This window comes from Thunnus maccoyii, chromosome 23 (genome assembly GCF_910596095.1).
Source record: "Thunnus maccoyii chromosome 23, fThuMac1.1, whole genome shotgun sequence".
In the NCBI taxonomy this organism is placed as follows: domain Eukaryota; kingdom Metazoa; phylum Chordata; class Actinopteri; order Scombriformes; family Scombridae; genus Thunnus; species Thunnus maccoyii.
In genome coordinates, this window is record NC_056555.1 from 2941399 (window position 1) to 2962861 (window position 21463).

At 39.6% G+C, this 21463-nt stretch overlaps 1 protein-coding gene across 1 annotated transcript in view; it reads right to left on the bottom strand.

Annotated features, from left to right (window-relative positions):
- The window catches only part of tmtc1 (transmembrane O-mannosyltransferase targeting cadherins 1), a 154711-nt gene that overhangs the window by 27524 nt on the left and 105724 nt on the right, over positions 1-21463 (bottom strand). The window contains exons 9-11 of the mRNA XM_042403387.1: positions 14728-14849; positions 3463-3630; positions 2529-2642 (exon numbers count right to left, since the gene is read on the bottom strand). Coding sequence (XP_042259321.1) covers positions 2529-2642; positions 3463-3630; positions 14728-14849 — 404 coding nt within the window. The remainder of the gene's footprint in view (positions 1-2528; positions 2643-3462; positions 3631-14727; positions 14850-21463) is intronic.

Here is a 21463-nt window from a genome sequence, read left to right on the forward strand (position 1 = left end):
ACACTTTGTTGATTATTAACAGTTCTTTGACTATGGGTAGTTTTATTAATTGATTTAAACATGCCATTAGTCAACCACTATTAAAGAAACCTAGTCCAGAACCCCTTTAACTTAGCTAATCAATGTTATTGTTAACGTTATTAATTTTATGAATAATAATAACATTTCTAATTGTTTTCAATCAGGTTTTAGAGATTGCCTTAGTATGGAGACAGCCCTTGTTGTCAGGTTGCCAGTGACCTTCTTCTGGTAGCTGTCAGAGGTGATTGATTAGAAACTTGGGTGAGTCTTTGGGGTACTTTTCTTCTGCAGTTTAGTTTAAATTTGCTGTTCCCCGTTGCTTCATTCTTACACCACTGTTATTTTCAATAAACACTACATACTCCCTCTTAGTCAGGTAATACAGAACCTTGATGTTCTCTCTACTGTTACATGGTTGATAAGCAGCTATATGCAGCTAATGTACTTGCCTGCATAACTGATATTTAATCTTGGATGTCTCAAAACATCCTAAAATGTAATGATAATAAATGAGAAGTCATTGTATTTGGATCCGAAAGATGCACCAACCCTTTTAACGGGAAGTTAGGTTGCTTGAAAAAATATTAAGGTGATTGCATGTATTAGTTGGTAATATATGCAGGGGGATGCATTCTATTAAACATTGTACAACATTTAATACATTAATGGGAAACCCAACACACTGTTCTCCAGATGTTGCCTTGAAGTGCGTTCAAATGTGCCATTCTGCTTGCATATTTTGGCTTGGTATATGGCCCAAACGATGACCACAATTATGAGGAAATGCCAATTCTGCCAATGGTCCATTTTGGATAGCTATCCCAGAAGGAAAACTTTCTCCACCTGCAAACGCCACGAGATTTCTGATCAACGAACGGAGTGACAGCTACCACATGGCTTTTGTGGATACAATTTGGTTGGCTTGAAATTTTGCTGTGTGAAACCAAACCGAACCAAAGGGAAAATGCAACAAAGTAGCAATTCATCCACTGTGAAACTGTAGGTGTGAAAACATCCTACGTCTCACAATGAACAAATTCATCTGTTAAGTTCCAATTGTACCTACAGTATCAAGTAAAGAAGGCTGTCCAATCATGATTTATTCAGCTTTATAACACACTATAATGTAGCTGTACACAAATATGAGGACATTTTAAGTGTTTAATGTGCAGTATTAGTCAACAATTATCACTTCTCTTATGAAGATATATTTAAATTATTACAACTGTATTTTACTATATTGTCATTCATTATCTGTTTATACAGCAGCCTCCACTCATCGGTGCCCACAGGACGAGTTATACTTGTTGACTAATACATTAAAGAAACACTTATATCTGCTTACAACTACATCATAGTGCATCATAAACCCTTTATTAAATGTTTATATACCGCTTATAAATAGGGGGGTTAATGAAGTATTACCGAAAAAGGGTTTTGTGACAATCTACTGTCATAATGCAAACTCCCTATGTCATAATTCATTTACATAAAATTCTCTCTCTTTCTCTCTCTTTTGCATTTTAGTCACACTGTCACAATATCCCAGAGTGTTATAATATATATTAAATTTGCATACAAACTCCCTTGACCATGCATTTGCATAAAACATCATGTGTGTCCACACATTAGCATAAAACCATATATCTGCATTAAACTGCCTGCTTAATCAAGACTATATGTCACCATATACCATATTTGCATGAAGCTAATGACACTTGCATGAGACTTCACGATATTAAAGGTTACCTGAAATTCCTGTTGTCACCACACATTTGCATTTACATAATCAATTTGCAACTGTATTGTGACAAAGGACATTTTATGCAAATTTATGGTGACAAAGAGAGTTTTCTGACAAAGGGTGTTTTATACAAACATTGTGCCAATGTATGGAAACATAGGGATTTTCATGCAAATGTGTGGCGACAGGCATTTGATTTGACAGAAACCGCTATTCACAACAACTATATTAACTATTAATACAACTGACTGTGATATGGATACTGATGCTTTTACTTGAGTTTGAGAATTTAGAATTTCTTCCACCAGTGCAAAGCACAGCTCTGCTAACACTGTAAATGTCAGCTTAAATACAGTCAATAACTAGTTGTTGTTATCTTAATATCAGAATAGGAAGCGTGCAATGCTTCTTATTCATGTCAAGATTTTAAGTGTACTTCTGAAAACCCACTGACAACCTCACTAAAAGCTCACAGACGTTTCTGCAGAGTAAAAGCTCAAACAATCTGACCTTTGAGTGCAGTGGAGAGGTGTTCAAAATTAAGTGGTTCAAGTGGGGTTTTGGTAGCATTTGTGACATGACTTGGTGCTCGGGCTTTTAGCAAAATTTGCACAAAACCAGCCTTAGTCACACCATAAGAGACTGATCAAGTTTGAGGTTGAGTGCTGAAGGGAAACTGTAATATAAAGTAGAGTGGACGTCCTTGTCATTAATAGAATGAGTTATGCTGTTGCAGTCAGAGAGGTTTAGTGAGGAGTCAGACCTGAGGGCAGTGGTGTAGTGGTGAATGGCCTCTTGGTGTCGACCGCTGTCTTTCAGGAAGTTGGCGTAGTTGTAGTGGACTTTGGCATTGTGAGGCAGAGTCTGGATACCAGAGCTGAAACAAGGAAAAAGAGGAGGGAGAAGAAGAGGAGGCATGAGGTCAGTTTGACACACACACACTCTAAAATTATTTAAATATGTTTGGAGTAGCTGAGCTTTAACAAGATAGAACCTGCATCACAAGCTTCCTGTGATGATTTTCTTGTTTTTTATAGTGTCTCATAGTATTCAGCACTAACCGCAGCACTTAAGGAGTTGTGGGTACTTGAAAAATGTAGCTAAAGAGGTTGCAAAACAACCACAAGCAACATTACATAATCAACTGAGAACCTGTACTTCTGATGCATGATGATGTTTCTGTGCTGCTTCTGATTCCAATGGTGTGTTTTTCTTCTTTTATTAATGGATGAATTTGTGAAGAACAAGTAGAAGCATGCCATGAAAACAGAAGTAGGTACCACAATGTCAAGGTGTATTTAAAAAATCTGTCTCTACCAGCCAAGTGTGAAACATTTTTTGCAATATTTAAGCTTTTTTGAAAAAACAAATGACATTTCCACTCAGATTTGAATGCGCTAATTGAACCAGCGCATGAAAACAGGTGAAAACGTATCTTGTGTTTCACTCCAATTTACTGATCAAATTCCAAGTTATATCATAAAATGTTACATAATTTAGGCTAGCGCTATGCTTTGGAAGTTTGTTTTGAGCCACAAGTGGCATTAGAGATTTTAGTTGCTTTAATATGCATGTAGCTGCACTGACTGTGTGATGATTTCATAGGGAAATGTGTGGTGTAATGAATGATTTGGTGTGTGTGCCTATGTTAATGTTTATGGATATTGACACACACACACACACACACACACACATACCGGAAGAGGGCCTCCCTAGAGAGCCAGACGTGATTCTGCTGGACGGTCTTCCAGGAGAAGAGCAGGAGCAGCAGCAGCATGGAGACACTGAGGACTGTGGTGCCCCACCGGCCCACCACTGAACACAGCCGACCCAGTCCATGAGCCACCAGGATACAGTAACCCATACTGCAGGAGAAGAGGGGCAGGGGGAATGGATGTGAGGGGGAGGAGAGGAAAAATGGGAGGAAGGAGGGAGAAAACGTAAAGATGTTATTCATGTTCTGTGAGCTGCTCCTGATTTATTTCTGCCATCATTTTTATCACTCAACACACTTTTCTTCAATCCTGCGTGACATAACTTTGTGACCTTTGCTGAAGTCAACCTAAATCACCTAAATTACTTCAGGTCCCAAGAGTGTTCATATTTTCTCCATGGATGGCTGCTGTGGCTTCCCATAAAAACACATCATCTCAACCACTTTCCCCAAATCCTCTGACCTGGACCACATGGTACAAAAGTTGAGTGTAAACGTACTCCGTGTTTGCCAGCTTTGTCATACACACACAGTCTGTACTGATGTGTGTGTGTGTGTGTGTGTGACAGCTTAAGGCAAGCAGGATTTTTTTTCATTCCTTCCACACTGCACAGTTTCCATCCAAGTGCAAATACAGTGTGCCTCGAAGAAACAACACGTACAAATAAAAGGGAAGAAAAGACTTGGAGAGATACAGAGACAATATAAAGAAAGGCTTAGACTTGCATGACTTGCATGAAATGGTGATAAGGCCAAAAAATATGAGCAGAGTTTAGAGGAGGGCACAATCCGAAGAGAGAACGACACAGTCATGAGAAGGGAGACAGACGGGAGAGTGGAAAAAGAAGAGAGGGATCTGAGTTTAGAAGAAGAGTGTGACACAGAGAATGAGAAAGGAGTAAAACCAGGAGAGAAGTCACTACTTGAAGTGGCTTCTGTTAGATGTGGCTAGTAAAACGGGTATATTGTGTATCCTTTGTTGGCAAAGGCAATGTTAATGTTGCCTACAAGAGCTTAGAAAAACTGTGAAAACCAAGAAAGTCTTCCTTGTATGTGTATATGACATGGGTCTACTCAACAGAGTTGGACCCATTGCGGTTGTGAGCCGTGCTCAACACAGATTGGTAGGATGATTGTAAAGGACTAGCTAACACATGTTCATCCACTCAGACAGAACTGGATGCTGTGTTCCAAGATGACACTCCATTCATTCTTATGAAAGTTGCTCACTGGAAGCTTAGATCAAATATCGTTCTATGCTCGCCACTTTTGTGGTTTTGGGTCCATAGAGCATGAGTACTAGAGTCTGGTTTGTTTCTCTTTATTCCCTCAAGTGTCAGCACTGTCAAGACAGTCTGCAATCAGTCCATGTTGTGAGTTTTCATGTCAATGTTCATCAAAGTTGAACTAATTTGACAGAGCCCCAGGACAAAGACAGAGGCATGTTTGTGTCCAGATGTCAAGCCAGTCTCTTGAAACATTTCTGATGTTCTATCAAATAAATTGAGGTTAACCTGCTCCATTTATACTGTATGTGGGTAGGATTGAATAAAATAAGAAAAATGTCAGCCAGGTAGTGGTAACACATGTTATGATGGAAAGAAAATCACCTACTCAAAAGAATCTGTCAGAAAAGGAACAAACATTATCTTTGGGGAGGAAAATGAATTCAAGTGGTGAGGAATTGTTGCTATGAATGTATGTCAGCTACTGTCACCAGTATTTTCTAATTATTACAGCGGAAACAAATGGTCAGTCAGATAAGGTGAGTGTGCTATAATTTATTTGAAAACCTGTTTCTGTTTCTTGTTTGGCACATATAAGGACAAAGACAAAAACCACCTCATGTGAGGATGAAAACATTTTATGATACCAAGGATGTCCCGCCCTGCTCTCTACGTTGTGTTTTTCATTGTTTCATGTCATTCATTCATCGTTTCCTGTTTTATTTTGAAATACTCCCTATCTCGTTTGAAATTTACTTCCTGCCCTCATGTGTTTCCAGCCTGATTAGTTTCACCTGTCCCGCATTATCCTTCCCTCTCTTGTGCATTTAGTCTGTGTTCCCCTCTCTCTGTGCCAGTTTGTCTTTGTACTCAGTGTGAAGCAGTCCAGCTTTTTCCTTGTGTCTAGTTCCTCTGGTGTTTTTTGATCTCTGCTTTGCATTACCTTGGACTTTGCCTTTGTCATCCCCTTGTTGGATTTATTTGCCTGATCTTCTGACTGACTTCCTGTGTACTGAACCTTTGCAAGTAAAGACTGTTTTTGATCAAGATTTCTGTCTCTGAGTTGTGTAATTGAGTCCTCTTGCCAGTTATTTCACCAGTTGTTACAGGAATTAGAATTGCTGAATTTCAATTTCTGTGATGCTTTAGAATGCATATAAAAGCACCTGGATGTAAACAACAGAGTGAGGGAAAAAAACACCGACAAAGCTGACAGCAAATAATCATGAAAATGCAGAAAAACACAGAGTCAATAGAAAAGAGCAGCTACTTATACCTTCCAGCCCTCTTTCCCTCTCTGTTTCCACTCTTTCACCACATCCATCCCTTTGTATCCCTATCCACCCCTAAATTGGCATGTAGACATTAACCAGCTTGGACACCTCCCTCCCTCCCTCTTTTCTTCACTGTGTGTCCTGTCAGCTGTGTCAGACAAACAGTGTGCTCAGCCATCAGTCATTCCCAGGCTGTGCTCTGCTAATGTTTGCTATCCAGATATCAGTATGGCAGGCTCGTGACTGGTAAGAGACATTTCATTAAAGCCCCTGTGTGTAGAATTTTTATGTGATTACAGCATCTTACAAATTATTCTGATGACATGACCTTCATCTTGTAGAAAAATGAGACGATCTTGGTGGAAAATGGTGCAGTCTACAAGTTACTTCAGATCAGTTGTTAGTCAGTAGTATCTAAAATTGCCACTAGGGGTCGCCAGAGTCAGAAATTTCAAATTGTCCACACAGCAGCTTACAAAAATTAGTCTCAGGAAGGCCTCAGTATGATTCAATGAAATGATCTAGTTGTATGATCTAGTTAGTTTGAAGTATGTTGAGGTCTTAAATCTAACTCAAGTGCAGTGGGGTATACTCTAAATACTTACTCCATCCAATACTTAAATATTTCCCCTTCATCCTAGGATCCCTCCAAAGTCATTCTCAGCCAATACTTCATTCATTTATTAATCAACAATCAAATGTCTGTTAAAGGCAACCATCATTTAAACAATGTCTTACTCCATAATATAAATTTATGTTTTGAATATCAACCACTCACTTCATGTAGGCTTGAAAGATGGCACTAACAAGTTTGTAAATTGCTTAAAAATGTTCCTAAGACTCATACTGTAAATTCCCAAATATTGGCTGGGTCCTATATTAACCTCAACTGCAGGCCTTTATTTGTAGTCGGCTTATTTATAATTTCTCCTGTTTTGCGCTTGTGTCTGAACCACCTCTGGTTCGGACCAATCAGCGTCGCGAATTCAGCTGCCTTGCATGGTAAGACAGTGATAGACAGATGGTTCACCCAATCACCTGCCAAGTATTTTTGTGTGTGTAGCTTGTGTGACAGTAAAAACCTCACAGCGTGTGAATCAACATTGCAGAAAATGAGATTATCATACACTAATTGTCTTATGAAAAACACCCTAAGCAGCTCATAGACAAGTGCCCCCCCCCCACATACATTACCATGCTACACACACACACACATACACACACAGGCATGCACACTCACGTTCGCATGCACACATGAGGAGTAAGACAAGAGGGTCTGGTTGAAGACGTGGGAAGTGAGTTGATTGAACATTTGTATTCTGAATCACTGACTACATTTACATGCACAAAATATTCGCTTTCCCTTATTCCAGAAAAGACAATATTCTTACTAAGCTGTTTACATGGCTAATGAAAATGAATATTCCACTAATATTCCCATTTACATGCAGAGGGTTTTCAGGGTTTCCCTCTGCTCCAGTGAGAAGGGGAATCACAAGATCTCTGCAGGCAGTGAGGTATACCAGCGAGGTGAAAAACATTAGTGAGCTGCTGCCTGATATTTGACTGATATGAATGATATTATACATTTATAGTTACAGGCACATCTAGTACCTAGGGTGTCCCATGATGTTTACTACACTGCTGAGCGTTTTTGGTGCATCACACCGAGTTGTCACTGTCAGTCCATGGCTGCATGTCAAGATAATAACCAATCCCCTCCATCCCCGTCGTGGAGAAGGCGCGCTCTGTTTTTCCAGTTCACCCTGAACAGCTCTCCTCTCATTCCTCTGCTCTGTCTGCCTTCCTGCTCCGGCATATTCAGTCATTTTTTCTGTGCAGGGGTGTGTTACACAACCAGCCCGTCATGCATCTCTATCCCAGCCTTGCAAACTGTTGACTAGCTGGTTTGTTTACAAGGCAAAGAGCTGATCGTAAACAGGCAAGAGGCCGCGTGTTACAAACTGCGGTAAAAACCCCAACTGAGACACATATTCTGAATGCGCTGTATACATGTCCAGAGAATGCTCCTAAAATCTGAATAATATTGGCATACCCCACATGTCTTAATTGGAAAATGCTACATTTGGAATAAGGCCTAATTTGGAATACCAAACGGAATATGCTGTTTACATGACCCGTATCAAATTCGGAATATTGTCATATTCGGAATAATAGTGGAATATGTATTTGAGTATCCCTGCTTTAGCAGCTGATTACATCCAAATTTATTCCTTTTTGAAATCAATAACCATAAGTTGATGATTGGACAGAGAAAGTCCTAAGAATTACAAGGACTTCATATTTTAGCATTACACTGTTTTCAGAGGGGAATTGTATTGACACAGAAATGTAGAAGCAATTCTCTAAAATCTGATATCACTGAAAGGGGATTCTGTCGATGTGGGTTAAATTCTGGTGCTTACAGTAATGAGCGAGTTATTAGAGTGAGAAGAAGGAGCGTAATTTTGGAGAAGAACTGCGTCAGCCAGGTGTAGGGGTTTAATATTGGAGTTGGGATAAGGTGAGGGTTCTGGTTGACTTCAGGCATGTACTGTAGATAAGTTACGGTTAAGGTGTTAGGCAATCAATGCAGCCAGCAGAGAAGAGTCTGCAGAAGGGATCATGTGTGAAGAAAACTGACAAACGCTGTATATGTGTGGTTGTATTATGGGAGTGGCTTATTCATCTGAGCAGCTTCTCTCCATTGAACCCAAACAGCAGTCAATTGTAAAGTCTGTTTTCTGCCTCCAGTGAAACATTTCCTCTGCTCTGAGTCGAGTTGTTTTTGCATTTAAAAGATTTACTTTACAGCAGAGACTTTCCTCTTTAATCCACTGTCTCGGGGCTGATGAGCCGCAGCAGTAATGATGCTGATTCTCATATGTCACCACGGAAAAACAATAGCAAAGTCAAGAGCCAATAACGCTCTTCTGTATACACATACCTAAGCTGCACTGTTATAATCTGCTGTCTTTTGTACCAACTAATACATCAACTATACTGCTGTGTTGCTCTATGCTGTTTTTGAGTCGACCTTGTGGTTATGGGTCTGCAGGGGGTGTTATTAATGCCCCCGACTCACACCTCCCCCACCCCACAGAGCTTGTAAACCTGTCTGAATGGAAATCACTGCTAATCCTGCTGCTCTACTCTAAAGACAGCTCCACCGCTGTAAGAGAAACTCCCCTGTCTACATTTGGAGGGAGGAGATGAACAGAATGAATAGACAGAGGAGGAGAGGGAGGGAGTAGAGGACAGTTAGTGGATGGGATGAAAGGAAGCACAAGTGGGGCAGAGGAAGAAATATTCCTCTTCCATGTCCACTTCTTGTTTTCTGAAACACAACATCTTGTCAATGAGGTGGAGGATAGAGAGAGGGAGCTAGTACAAGGACTACATGATAAGAATCCCCCCTTGAATTTAGACTAAGACAGACCCAGTTCTGAAAATTCTAAATTAGCAGGAACAAAGTATTTTTAAGTTTGGTATTATTATCAGTACTTGAAGAAACCAGGGAGTGAGATTAATGGGGGGTGGTGGGTGACGCATTGCGAGTCGGGCGATGCTTGGTTTCAGCTTGTCTGTTTTCAACGTGGCTGCCGAGTCACAAACTTTCTCATATTACAGCTTAACAGTACGCTAAAATATGCTTCTGAAAACATTTGAGGCGAGAAATAGGCAATGCAGTAACAGAATCTTGATCCATATTTGGCCAGTACTGCCTAGTTTTACTCCTCCTTGGTTCTGGTGCACAGCTTGACAACAGCTTGACAACAACGTTAGTCCCACCTGTGGCACCAGGTACATTTTACTCAAGTTTGACGACTTTATTACTTTTATTACTTTAATACTATTCTCGTCACTGTAACTGCAATGAAACCTTTGCAATTAAAAACCCAATAAGAATAATTTATCACAACATCTGTTCAATGAGCATAAGCTTGCAGAAAAGCAATATTTTCAACTGCTTTGTCTGCAGTCTGCCATCTACCTCTGGTATGTTTTAGCGGCTAACAGCAAATTTTTATGAAGAAGCTAAAACAAAAGTTGACATACAGGCTATATGTAGTCTTAACTGTTTAGCCTAATCAGCCACATATCATAAAATTGAGCAAATTCTTGTAAACTTGGCTACTGGCTGAGACGGCAGCCTCCCCTCCCAAAACAGCTCCTCCTCCCTCTACTAGCAGTACCTGCAGCAGTGAATCACATCAGCAGCAGAGGGAGGAGGACAGAGGACAGGATGAAGGACTGATAGTGACTGACTGTTATGTTATATGTGGTTTTTAAACTTCAGTCATTGTAGAGTATAATAAGAGTGGTAGTATCAATGAAATCCTAGCGATAATCCATTCACTGATGGAGACTTCAATACAGTTTAAAGTTCCACAAAAAAAGCTAGTTAGTGAACCTTTGTCAAATGAATCTGTCGGATCAAATATTATACTTTCATAGTTTTATATTATAATAAATAAAGAATTGCAGGCACATTCTTGCCATATTCACAAAGCATGGCATCCTGACAGTCAATGGAATGTATGAAATGAAACCATTGAATATTTACATATACTAATGTTTAAAATGCATCTCAGCTAATCAGGCCTCCTACAAGCTAACCATCTGGACGAACGGCTGCTTCCATGATGAAAGTATGCAGCCCTGGGTCCTCTCAGAGCTGAGAGGGAGTCGGGAGTCGGAGGAGAGCTGGCATTTGAACTGAGCTCAGGAGGCAGCAGAAGCATCTGCAGACAGTTACACTGCAATTAGCCATGCAGCAGGTTAAGTGAGTGCTGAGGGAGATCAAGTCAGGGGATTGCTCTGACCTCTACCCCCTGAAGGCATCTGCTCCCAGCTAAATCCTCCCACTTGGAGGGAGGATTCACTACATGTGCAGACCCCATGGGCAGTCTAAGCCCAAGCAAGGTCACCCACGGCCCCTGAGGATCCTGTGATTCATGGGGAACATTTACACACTTGACACATCACGAAGCCTAAAGGATTAACTTACAGTGGAACTCCGATAGAGAGAAAATCAAAGAAAAACTGAGAGATGGCAGCTTAGTCCGGAGTGGAAGAGGAGGTGGAGACAGAAAGAAACAGATGCAGAAAATGAGATGAGGATGGAGGGATAAGGAGAAGAGGAGCAGTGACGAATGGGAGGAAAACAAAAATCTAAAAGCAACGGATGGAAAGTCAGAGTTAATGAGGGAGAGATGGAAAGAGACTGGCAGTGGAAGTCGGGAAAGGAGAGGGAATGATGGACAGATCTATTGAAGAGAAAAGGAGAATAGAGAGCGACTGAGAGCAGGCAAACAAGGTAGAGACTCTTAGTAAGAGAGGCTCTTGACTTCAGAGTGAAGAGCAGTGCAGAGCAATACGGTTGTCTACGAGCATATAAGGACTCAGAGATGACCACACACACACACACACACACCAAAACACAAGTGCTCTCCGGAGCTGAGTTGAGGTAAGTGCTTGTCACCTCATTAAGTCTTTCAAATGATTAATATGCCAAATTACCAAGAACTTTAATATCATTAGTGACTGAGACGTCTTATACAACCGAGCCAGTGACATGCTGCAATTTCACTGTTTATATTTTATTGCTTTCTTTGTTTTCATTGAGTTTAAAGGAAATTTCCACTCACTATGGCAAAGTCTGGAGAGGCAAGAAACACGAGCAGTCAGAAGAGCAGACAGGTTGTAGTTCATTCATATTATCTAATCCTCTTTATTTGGAGGTCAAACTGAAAAGGAGCACACTTGAAATGTCGCTCATAATAATACCTGATTGCATAGGACAGCTGTATGCAGTAAGTACAGTAGGTCATGGTTGAAGCAGAAATTCAGTCTGTAAACTGTGATGGATCTTACAAAGGACAGTTTGGGTCCTAATTTTACTCTTCTCATTCCTTTCTCTTCCAAAGAATTTGACAAATGTGGAGGTTCGTTTACAACATGTCCTACTGCTCGTGTTTTTTGACTTCTTCTTGTTGTTCTTGTCTTTTCTTTTTCTCATTAGATCTATGGGTCTAATAAATAGTCTGACAAAACCAGGGACAGACCTGTTTGTATCCTTACTACTACTCCTTGCACATGTAATGTGAAGTTTTAAAAATGGAATATGTTCAAAATAATCTGTATCCACACTGTATTCTGTCTCTCTACTGTAAACATCAACGGACCCAGACTGAACAGACTTGGTCCAATCAGTCCTCACCTCCTAAATTATATTCATAATCAGCTCCACCATCATCATCTTGATTGTAATCTGTGTCAGAATGTGTGATGCATGTCAGACTGATTGATGACTGCCTGGTGAATTGCAGAGACTAATTATCAACTTATCAGAACCTTTTTCAACAACGATGCTTATAATGTCACACACGGTGTCAGAATTTTCACTACGAAGATCTTGCACACCAGAAAGTCTTATCGACAGGTGCTTTGGGACAGTCCGAAATATCATGTATAGGATATGCTTTAACTTGATAAGTACAGAGTTACTATTACTAATAGAAAGGATGGCCAAAGACAATAAAAACAAGACCCACAATGCAAAGCAAACTAAATAAATAAATAAAATGGTCATTTGGTCATTTCTTTGGGAGGAGTGACCCCGACACCCAAAGTTAACATATTTTCTTGAACATCCAATCTTTTAAGAAATATACATCTGAATTAAAATTCTCTCTCAGATTATAACCCCACTCTCTGTCGAAGAGCATTTTCTGTATATTACCTAGTAGTAGATGATTTCTTGCTATATACATTATGTGTGTTGTGTCAAATTCTTCTAGATCCACAAACTTCAAGGTATATGACTTTAAAAACAGTGTGCTGGTGTGTTTGCTATATCCTTCATTGTTTACTACCCATATGGCTCTTTTTTGTAGTATGCATTATGGCTGGGGGGTGCTTTTGTAGGTGTTACCTCCACACAGTAACTCAGATACAGTAATACAAGAAAACAATACAGAGTGAACAACTCTTTGAGATCCAGAATGTGCCTTTTCTTAGTATTGCACTGCTCCTTGCCAGCTTCACTCACACGCATCTTATATGAGGTTTCCAGCAGATTTTGTAGTCTAATATCATACCTAGAAATGTATTTTCATATTCTCTTTCTATATTGACATTGACTATTATCATTTGTACCTGATTGTTTATTTTACAATTTCCAAACAACATAGTCTTTGTTGTGGTCAGATTTAATGACAATTTGTTTGTGTCAAACCACCCTTTTAATTCTATCATTTCTGTTGTGATCACCTCTAAAAGCTGCTGTAAATTCTCCTCAGAACAAAAAATATTTGCGTCGTCGGCAAATAATACAAATTTCAGTATTTTTGATACTCTACATAATGTATGTCATTTATATACAAAATGAATATATGATATAATACTGATCCCTGAGGTACTCCAAGTAATATGCATGCATGTTGATTTATGCTCACCTGTCTTTACAAATTGATGCCTGCAGCTTCTCAACCAATTCAGCACAATCCCTCTGATACCATACCTTTCCAATTTATTTAGAAATATATTGTGCTGAATGGTATCAAATGCTTTCTCTATAAAAACTCCCACTCCCACTACTGTTTTTCGTCTACACAATTAGTAATTTCTTCAAGTGATTCAATTAGTGCCAAAGATGCTGATCTGTTTGTTCTGATTCCAGACTGACTGTCAGTAAAGAGTTTTTGTAATATCTTGGAGAATTGGGAAAGTAAAGAAACAGGCCTGTAATTTGTAGAGTGGTGTCTATCCCCAGTTTTATACAATGGTATCACTTTTGCAATCTTTATTTTGCTTGGAAATTTACCAGTTTGGAGGGACACGTTACAGATATGAATTAGAGGTTTTGCAATTACTTTGATGACTTTCTTGTCTATTGTAATTTCATTCCAGTCAGATTAGTTTTTGTTCATTTGCTTACAATATCTATGATTTCTTTTTCTTCTATTGCTCTAAGAAAAACTGAACTCCCCTCTGTCCCCTCTTTGGTTGTTTCTGTATCATTGATTTTTTCTGCCAATTTTGGTCCCACACTTAAACAGAATTAATTAAAACCACTAACAACATCATCCATATTATTTATGGTCTTATCGTTATTAATAAATTACTGTGGGTAACTTAAGTTTCTTGATCCATTTCTAATAATGCTGTTTAACATACTCCATGTTCCTTTGATGTCGTTGTTGTTATCTTCTAATATTTTATTATAGTATTAATTCTTACATATCCTCATAATATTACCTAACTTATTTTTATATTTTTTATATTTGTTTTCTGCCTCTATAGATCTATACTTTATGAATCCTTTCTATAGTATATTTTTCTTTTTGCAGACATTTTATAGTCCCTTTGTGATCCATAGACTGTCTGCATATTTTTGTCTTTTATTGTAATGTTTTATTGGGCAATTTTTATCACACAATGATTTGAATATTTTTAGGAATGTTTCATAAATATTAAATGAAATGAAAGACTAGAATGAATGAAAATAGAAATATTTTTTGTTGTACAATGTGTAGCCAGTGTGATCAGGGCCTAAGGAAGGACAGATAAAAGCACTCAAAGAACAAAAAAACCTCAGGTTTAGTGAAAAATGTGATTAATAAATCAAAACAATGTCAAAGAAACTATAGTTTCTCAATAAAATATACATACTTAGCCTTTCTGGGAGTAGAATACAGGTGCATACAAATATTCACATGCCCACACACACACACACACACTCACCTCGGCATGTAGAGAACCCTCTCAGCCACGACAAATCCCACCCTGAAGAAAAGGTTACTGGCAGGAATGAAAGGAAACACCAGGAACAACATTCCCACCAACACTTCCCTGCTCTCCTGTCTCTGCAGAGAGAGAGAGAGAGAGGAAGAGAGAGAGAGAGAGAGAGAGAGAGAGAGAGAGAGACAGAGGGGGGGGGGGGGGGGCAAACAGAGATATGAGCATATTCACAGCAAACAAACTGATATTAAATTTTTCAATAAATTGAGTCAAAAGGCACCAAGTGTAACCGCTTCAAACAGCATGGCTGAGATCACATTCATTATGAATGGTAATATGTGCCATCCAGGCTTTGCCAATACACACACACATGCATGTTCAGCAGCCGTGACCAATCTGTCTTAAATATTAACAATCATCTGTGCAACAGAGAAGCTATTAAGGCGATCAAATTATCAAATTACAGTTAATTCCGTTTTCTATAGAGCCCATATCTGAGGCCATTCATATTTCATTATGCCCACAGCCTCTGCCTTCTCTCCTTCCATGTTATCCCACCATGACTGTGTTTATTTGAACAAACAGGCCTCTAATTGGCTGAGTCGGCAGCCCCCCCCTGCTGTGTTCAGTGGATTGGCTCATTAGCAGTAATGAGACTGAGAGAAGTGTGAAGCGCTGATGAGCGTAGCTCCAATCAGAGTCTTGTTCTGCCATCAGCATCGGCAGCTACTGAGACCATCTCTGATTGGGACAGACCTATAGTGATATCATAACCAACAAACACACTGAAAAAACACTGAGCTACTGATGTGATCATTGACTGGTAATGACCTGAATATTATAAAGAACACACACACTGCTGATATGACACTGATAATACTATAAACATTATGAACATCTAGAGATAAAGAGTATCTACTGATGCGATCATAGACTGTTAATGGACCTACAGTAATATCACAGACTTACTGATATAACAGCAGATTGCTAACAGCCTGAATTTTATCCACACAAACTGCAGTGCACTAATTATGAATGTGGATGAGGGAATTGTGTACTGAGAAAATCTACAGATGAACAAATATAAACTCACTTAGCCACACTACAGCTGGTTTCAAAATTCCCTTTGAGTTGTGTTTTGTTGTTTTAAGTCATGTGAGCAGGCTTTAAAGCATATCTATAGTCATATTAATAACAACATACATGATTTAGGGCTCTATTTTTGTGGTGGTGATGCAAACAGCACAAACAGCACCCTATTTTAGTGCTTTCCAAACCTAGACATTCCCTTTGCTCTGTTTGGAGTTAGCTGAGCTAGCAACTGACTGACTCCACTTACCTTCTTGAGGGTTTACATTGGCAGTTTACCAAAAAGTAGATGCCTTTGGCTGTCTCCATCTGTCAAGTGACTATCATCTTGCACATTGTAACGGTCACTTGATAGAATCCTCCATCAATTCCCTTAACCTAAAATGTTGATATGTTTGACAGCTCCACCCTACCTATTTTGCATATTGTGATCCAATCACAGTGCAGGCAAAATAGAGATTATGAAAACCAGGTGTGAATGTAAAGGCTAGTGATATGATTGGATGCAGATTACATGTTAATAACAGGTAGATATGGGCTCTAAGTGATAAATACTTGATACATAGGATGACTGAAAATCAAAGGGCTTTTCTCATACTGGCAGTTTTATGAATCTTTTCTTGTCCTCAGGTCCCCTTTTGAAAAGACATCAATGAAACAATAAAGGAATAAAAAAAGTACAGTATTCAGAGCTTAGTAGGAAGTCAATATTACTGATTTCCTACCATACCCTTGTATTGTAAAGGTAAATCTCCTTTCTCTGGCACTTACCTTGTTTTTCCTCATGTTGTCTGTTTTTAATATTAGTTCATTTCTGTTTTTCTATAGGATCCTCCTTTAATCCACTTGTTTTTTTGTTCATGATCTCCTCCTTTGTTCATCAGTTTGTTCTTCTGTTTATTTCATTTCTTTGATCTTCTCTTTGAATCCCAATTCACCAACCAGTTTCCATATGCATCTTATTAGTGTCTCTGTTCGATTAGATTCCCTGCATCCATTACGTTCTCACTTCATCTATTTGCACATCTTCTCCTCTATTTCCCTCTCCATCTGTTTTTCATTTTGTATTTTCACTCATCCATCTGTCATACATGTTACCCCGAACACTGCTGATCAAATTTTGATTAAACCAGGGGAACCATGCATGTCAGGAATGAGTCTCACCATTTTCATTATCAAACTAATTAGCTGCAATTATGGTTCAAAGCAAGATGACATATGTGTTGCTGATTGATGCAGTGGGAGGCTGCATTGTTTGTCGGGAGAGACTGTTCACTCATGCTTTACCAAGTAAACAGATGCCGGTGAGAAAGATCCTCTCCTGAAGCAGGACAAGAAATGCTACAGTTTTTCTTCTATTCAGGAAATGCAAAATGAAGATAAGACACTGTGCTGGATTCAGTAATTAAAACAAGTGCAGCCAATATCCGTTACCTAATTGATCATAAATTAGCTGAAAACATGTATTCAATAAGATGACAGCCAAGCAACTTAAAACAATTCCAAAATGTGTATGATCTAAGGACAGACTGCTGGAAGATGCTCTGCTTCTGAAATGCTTTCAGTGGCAACGTGATGGGGTTGAGGTGTAAACAGAACACGACCCTGCTTTAGCCAGTAGATATCTGGAATTAGGAATTAAAGTCATACTGTGTGCAGGGTTTGAAAAGTCCATACTTTGGTACTATCCAGTGACAGTGTCAGCAATGACTCTGTTGGAGACAATGATATACATGGAAACCCCACCCCAAACACTCTTTCTGGCACTTTCTGCCATCAGAATCATTTGAAAAATGCTATAATCTAGAAATGGGCATGGATAAAATCCTCTATCACAGTAACTACATATCCTGATACCAATATATATTCTACAATAGTTAATTATCTGGGAAAATCCATTTATAAACTGTTAATAGATAAAATAACCACATGGGAAAGTCTGTTTTTCTCTTGTCTTTTATTGGGAAGCTCTTTGTGACATTTGATCAAATAAATGTAATTACTTACTTACTAATCCAGTGGATTAAATACTTGACAAATCAAGGTACTTCATCACATCAACACAAAAATCAGATTTAAGTCCAATCATGCCATAAAACCATCCAGCACACTGACTGGCAACATTGCCTATAAGAGTCTGAAGAGTCAGAGATATTATGAGAATAGCTACCACAGTATAAACCAAAGTTTAAAGCTATAGGGAAATCTCATGGCAGCTGACAAATTTATAGTCTCATGGTCATATCACCCAACCTTACTTTAATCACATATAAATTCTCCACACATTAGGAAAGAGCTGAGACACAGCTGGCTGTCGTTATACTTCAACCCAATAAAATTATTCTACAGGGAGAATTTATTTTCAACCCCAAAGACAGAAATCCAACCAGAGGTGTTACTTCCAGAGGGAGGAGGGGCGTTTTCAACCTCACTGCCAATAGAATGACTGCCTGAAGACTTGAGAGGAGCTCATTCTAAGTTATCTCCAGACTTCTGTGAGTGGACCCAGCTGGACCAACCAGAGAAAGAAGACAGAAACTGAATGAAGACCTGCTGCCCACACCGGAGAGGCCAGCCAGAACCACAGATGGCCTGGCACACTCACAGACACACCACACACAGATACACAAACACACTTGTAAAAACTGACCACTGGCATTAAAATGCTCATACAGAGCCCCAGATACACTGGCAACGGCTGCACAGAAATGGACACAGACATAAACAGGCACAGATAAGATAGACACACATACATACACAACTAGAGCATTCTGTAGCCATACAATCCTTGACTACTATATGGAAGTCACTGCAAAAGGCATCTAGTGAACTTCTCCCTTGCCAGTTCCTAAACATTACGTGTGTGTGTGTGTGTGTGCGTGCGCGTGTGAGACCAAGCAAGTGAAAGACTTACTTCCTGCAGTGCACATTCTATGTGTTTTTTCCTCTGGGTGTTGTGGACCAAAATGGAGTTCGATTTAAAGCCCCACCCCACCCCTCTTTTAACACAGGAAGGAAGTTAAGATAGAAACCACCAAGGCTTTGGGCTCAACCGTGAGGTCTTTACCGCCGTGTCAATCACATGCTGAGGTCAAGGGAGAGGGCAGGAAGGGGCACACTGCAGCGCCAATTACTTCTAGAGGTCATAGTGGGGTCAGCAGTGTGCGCTTTGTACAGAGCAGAAGTGCAGTGAAAAAAGGTTACAAAGGTTGGGAAAACATATTCATACTGACAGCTGCATGCAATTTGACGGAGGTAGATTGTGTGTGAGTGTGTGTTTGTGTGTGTGTGTGTGTGACTGACTTTCAATCCATATATCACCAACAAACAGGAATAAGTCTGGTGACCTTAAAAATTCTGCAAACACTAGTGTATCCCATTAATTACCCAGACTGTGGCGGATCACCAATTTTTCCCACCACAGTTTCATAATGAACTGAAAATATTTTTACATTTCTCATAATAACATAAATACAGAGGCTGAGAACGGCCATGCTTGCAATTATTTTTTTATGCTTTTATCTCAAGATCACAAGTTAATTATTTCGTTATCTCGAGATAAGATAATTAACCATGGATGTATTATAAGATCTGGATACTGGACCCAAAGATAGAGTCTATTCAATCCAATAAGAATTGCTCGCCTGGTGCATGAACCTATTTTTTTCCCATCCGTGTTCTGCAGAGACCAAAAATAAACTTAGATTTTGCTGTGATTTAATTGCAATAAAATAACATATTAATTATAATTTGTAAAGAGTCTGAATTCACGCTTTGTCAGGTCTGTCCGCAAGATGAGTATGGATCAATCAGGGCTATGCTAACACTGTAACTGCTCCATCAACACTCAAAATAACATCATCTAAATTATGCATAAATATGGAAATGACATTATTGTTTATCTATGTACTGTGCAACTTTAAAATTATATAAACTCACCAGCATTTAAGATGTTTATTATGGATAATGCGTGATTAAAGGTGCAGTGTGTAGAATTTAGTGGCATCTAGTGGAACAAACTTGGCAGAAATGGAATTTATTATTCATAAGTATGTTTTAATTAGGGTATAATCACCTGAAAATAAGAATTGTGTTTTTGTTAGCGTAGAATGAGCCCTTTATATCTACATAGGGAGCAGGTCCTCTTCCACGGAGCCCATCATGTTTCTACAGTAGCCCAGAATGGACAAACCAAACACTGAGAGAGCCTGTTGCATTCGTCACAGGTTTCGCGACCACCATAGATTCTCCTAGATGTTTGGATGGGGATGGTGAGATGGGAGGGGTATTCAGTTGGTTGCAATCTGCAACCTCACCGCTAGATGCCATTATATCTTACACACTGGTCCTTTAAATCATTTACCAGAACACAAAATCGTTTACAAGAGCACAAAGTTCTTCATAGATCTAGCCTCTTCATTTTCTCAAAGTGCACCAGATTGATGCATTTAACTTTAAAATGTACATAATTTTCTTCTGGACCCCCCTAGAGGGTCCGAGGTCCACCCACCACAGTCTCACAAAATCCTGTGGGAATCATTGCACACCATTCACATACATTTATTTTTCTGGCTCCTTCTCTCTTACACACACACACACGCCACAATAAAAATATCTACAGTGCTGACAGCCCTCACAGGTACAATTAACATTTAAACACAGACCATAACACACTCGTCTTCCATCCTACAGCTCTAAAACAGTCATAAAAGACAGAATATCCTTCCAGCGAGACTAATCCATGCACTCTACACTGGCAGCGGCACTCTCAGCGCTGCTACAGGCTCTGTATGACCCAAATGTCTTACCTCATACGGTCTACAACTAGTACACACACCTCTGACAATTTAACTCTGCACACAAAAAGACACACAGGAACACTTAATGAAGTTAAACCCATCAGAGTTCAGAAATAGGATGAACAGTGGTGGAAAAATCACTTCATCTCTGCAGTCTGGTTTCATTAAAATCTGAACAGAGTCTGGTCTGACAAAAAGAGAGCTTACATAGGTGCAAGGTTAACAATAAAATCTGACTCTAACTATGAGCAATTCAATCTAATACACTTGAATCTGTGCACATCAAGCTCTCGTTTACAAATGAGACTGATTGGCCTAAAGTGGACATAGAGATTAAAGGTCAAACTCTAACAGCTTGATCTCACTGGGCACGTCTGCATTCCGGCTGCGACTTGGCCGCCGGAGCTGATCGCAGCCACTCTAGTCAATGCTTGTAATCCCACCAAACGCACTGCAGCGCGTTTCAGAAGCGGCTCTCCATTCTATTTTTGACGGAAGCCGCGTCAAGCTGCACAGAGCAGATCAAGCCAGGCAGGAAGTCAGACACGTGAACGGCATAGAGCATCTGGTCAGTTTTGAAAATAAAACACCCTGTGCAGACTCCCGATCGTATATCACATCCCTACATCAACATTAATTGTATAACCAATGGCAGCAGGCCAGAAGTCAACTGGTCAGAGGATATTTGTCACCATGGATGACGAGAGGTTCATCTTGGAAGTGGAAAATCACAAGATTTTATGACACCACTGCTGCCACGACTGCCCTGGTCCCTGGCTTCCTTTCCAGGTAGAGGGGTGGCTCTCTTCTCCCTGACATACCGAAGCAAAACGCTCCACTTCTGAAATGCT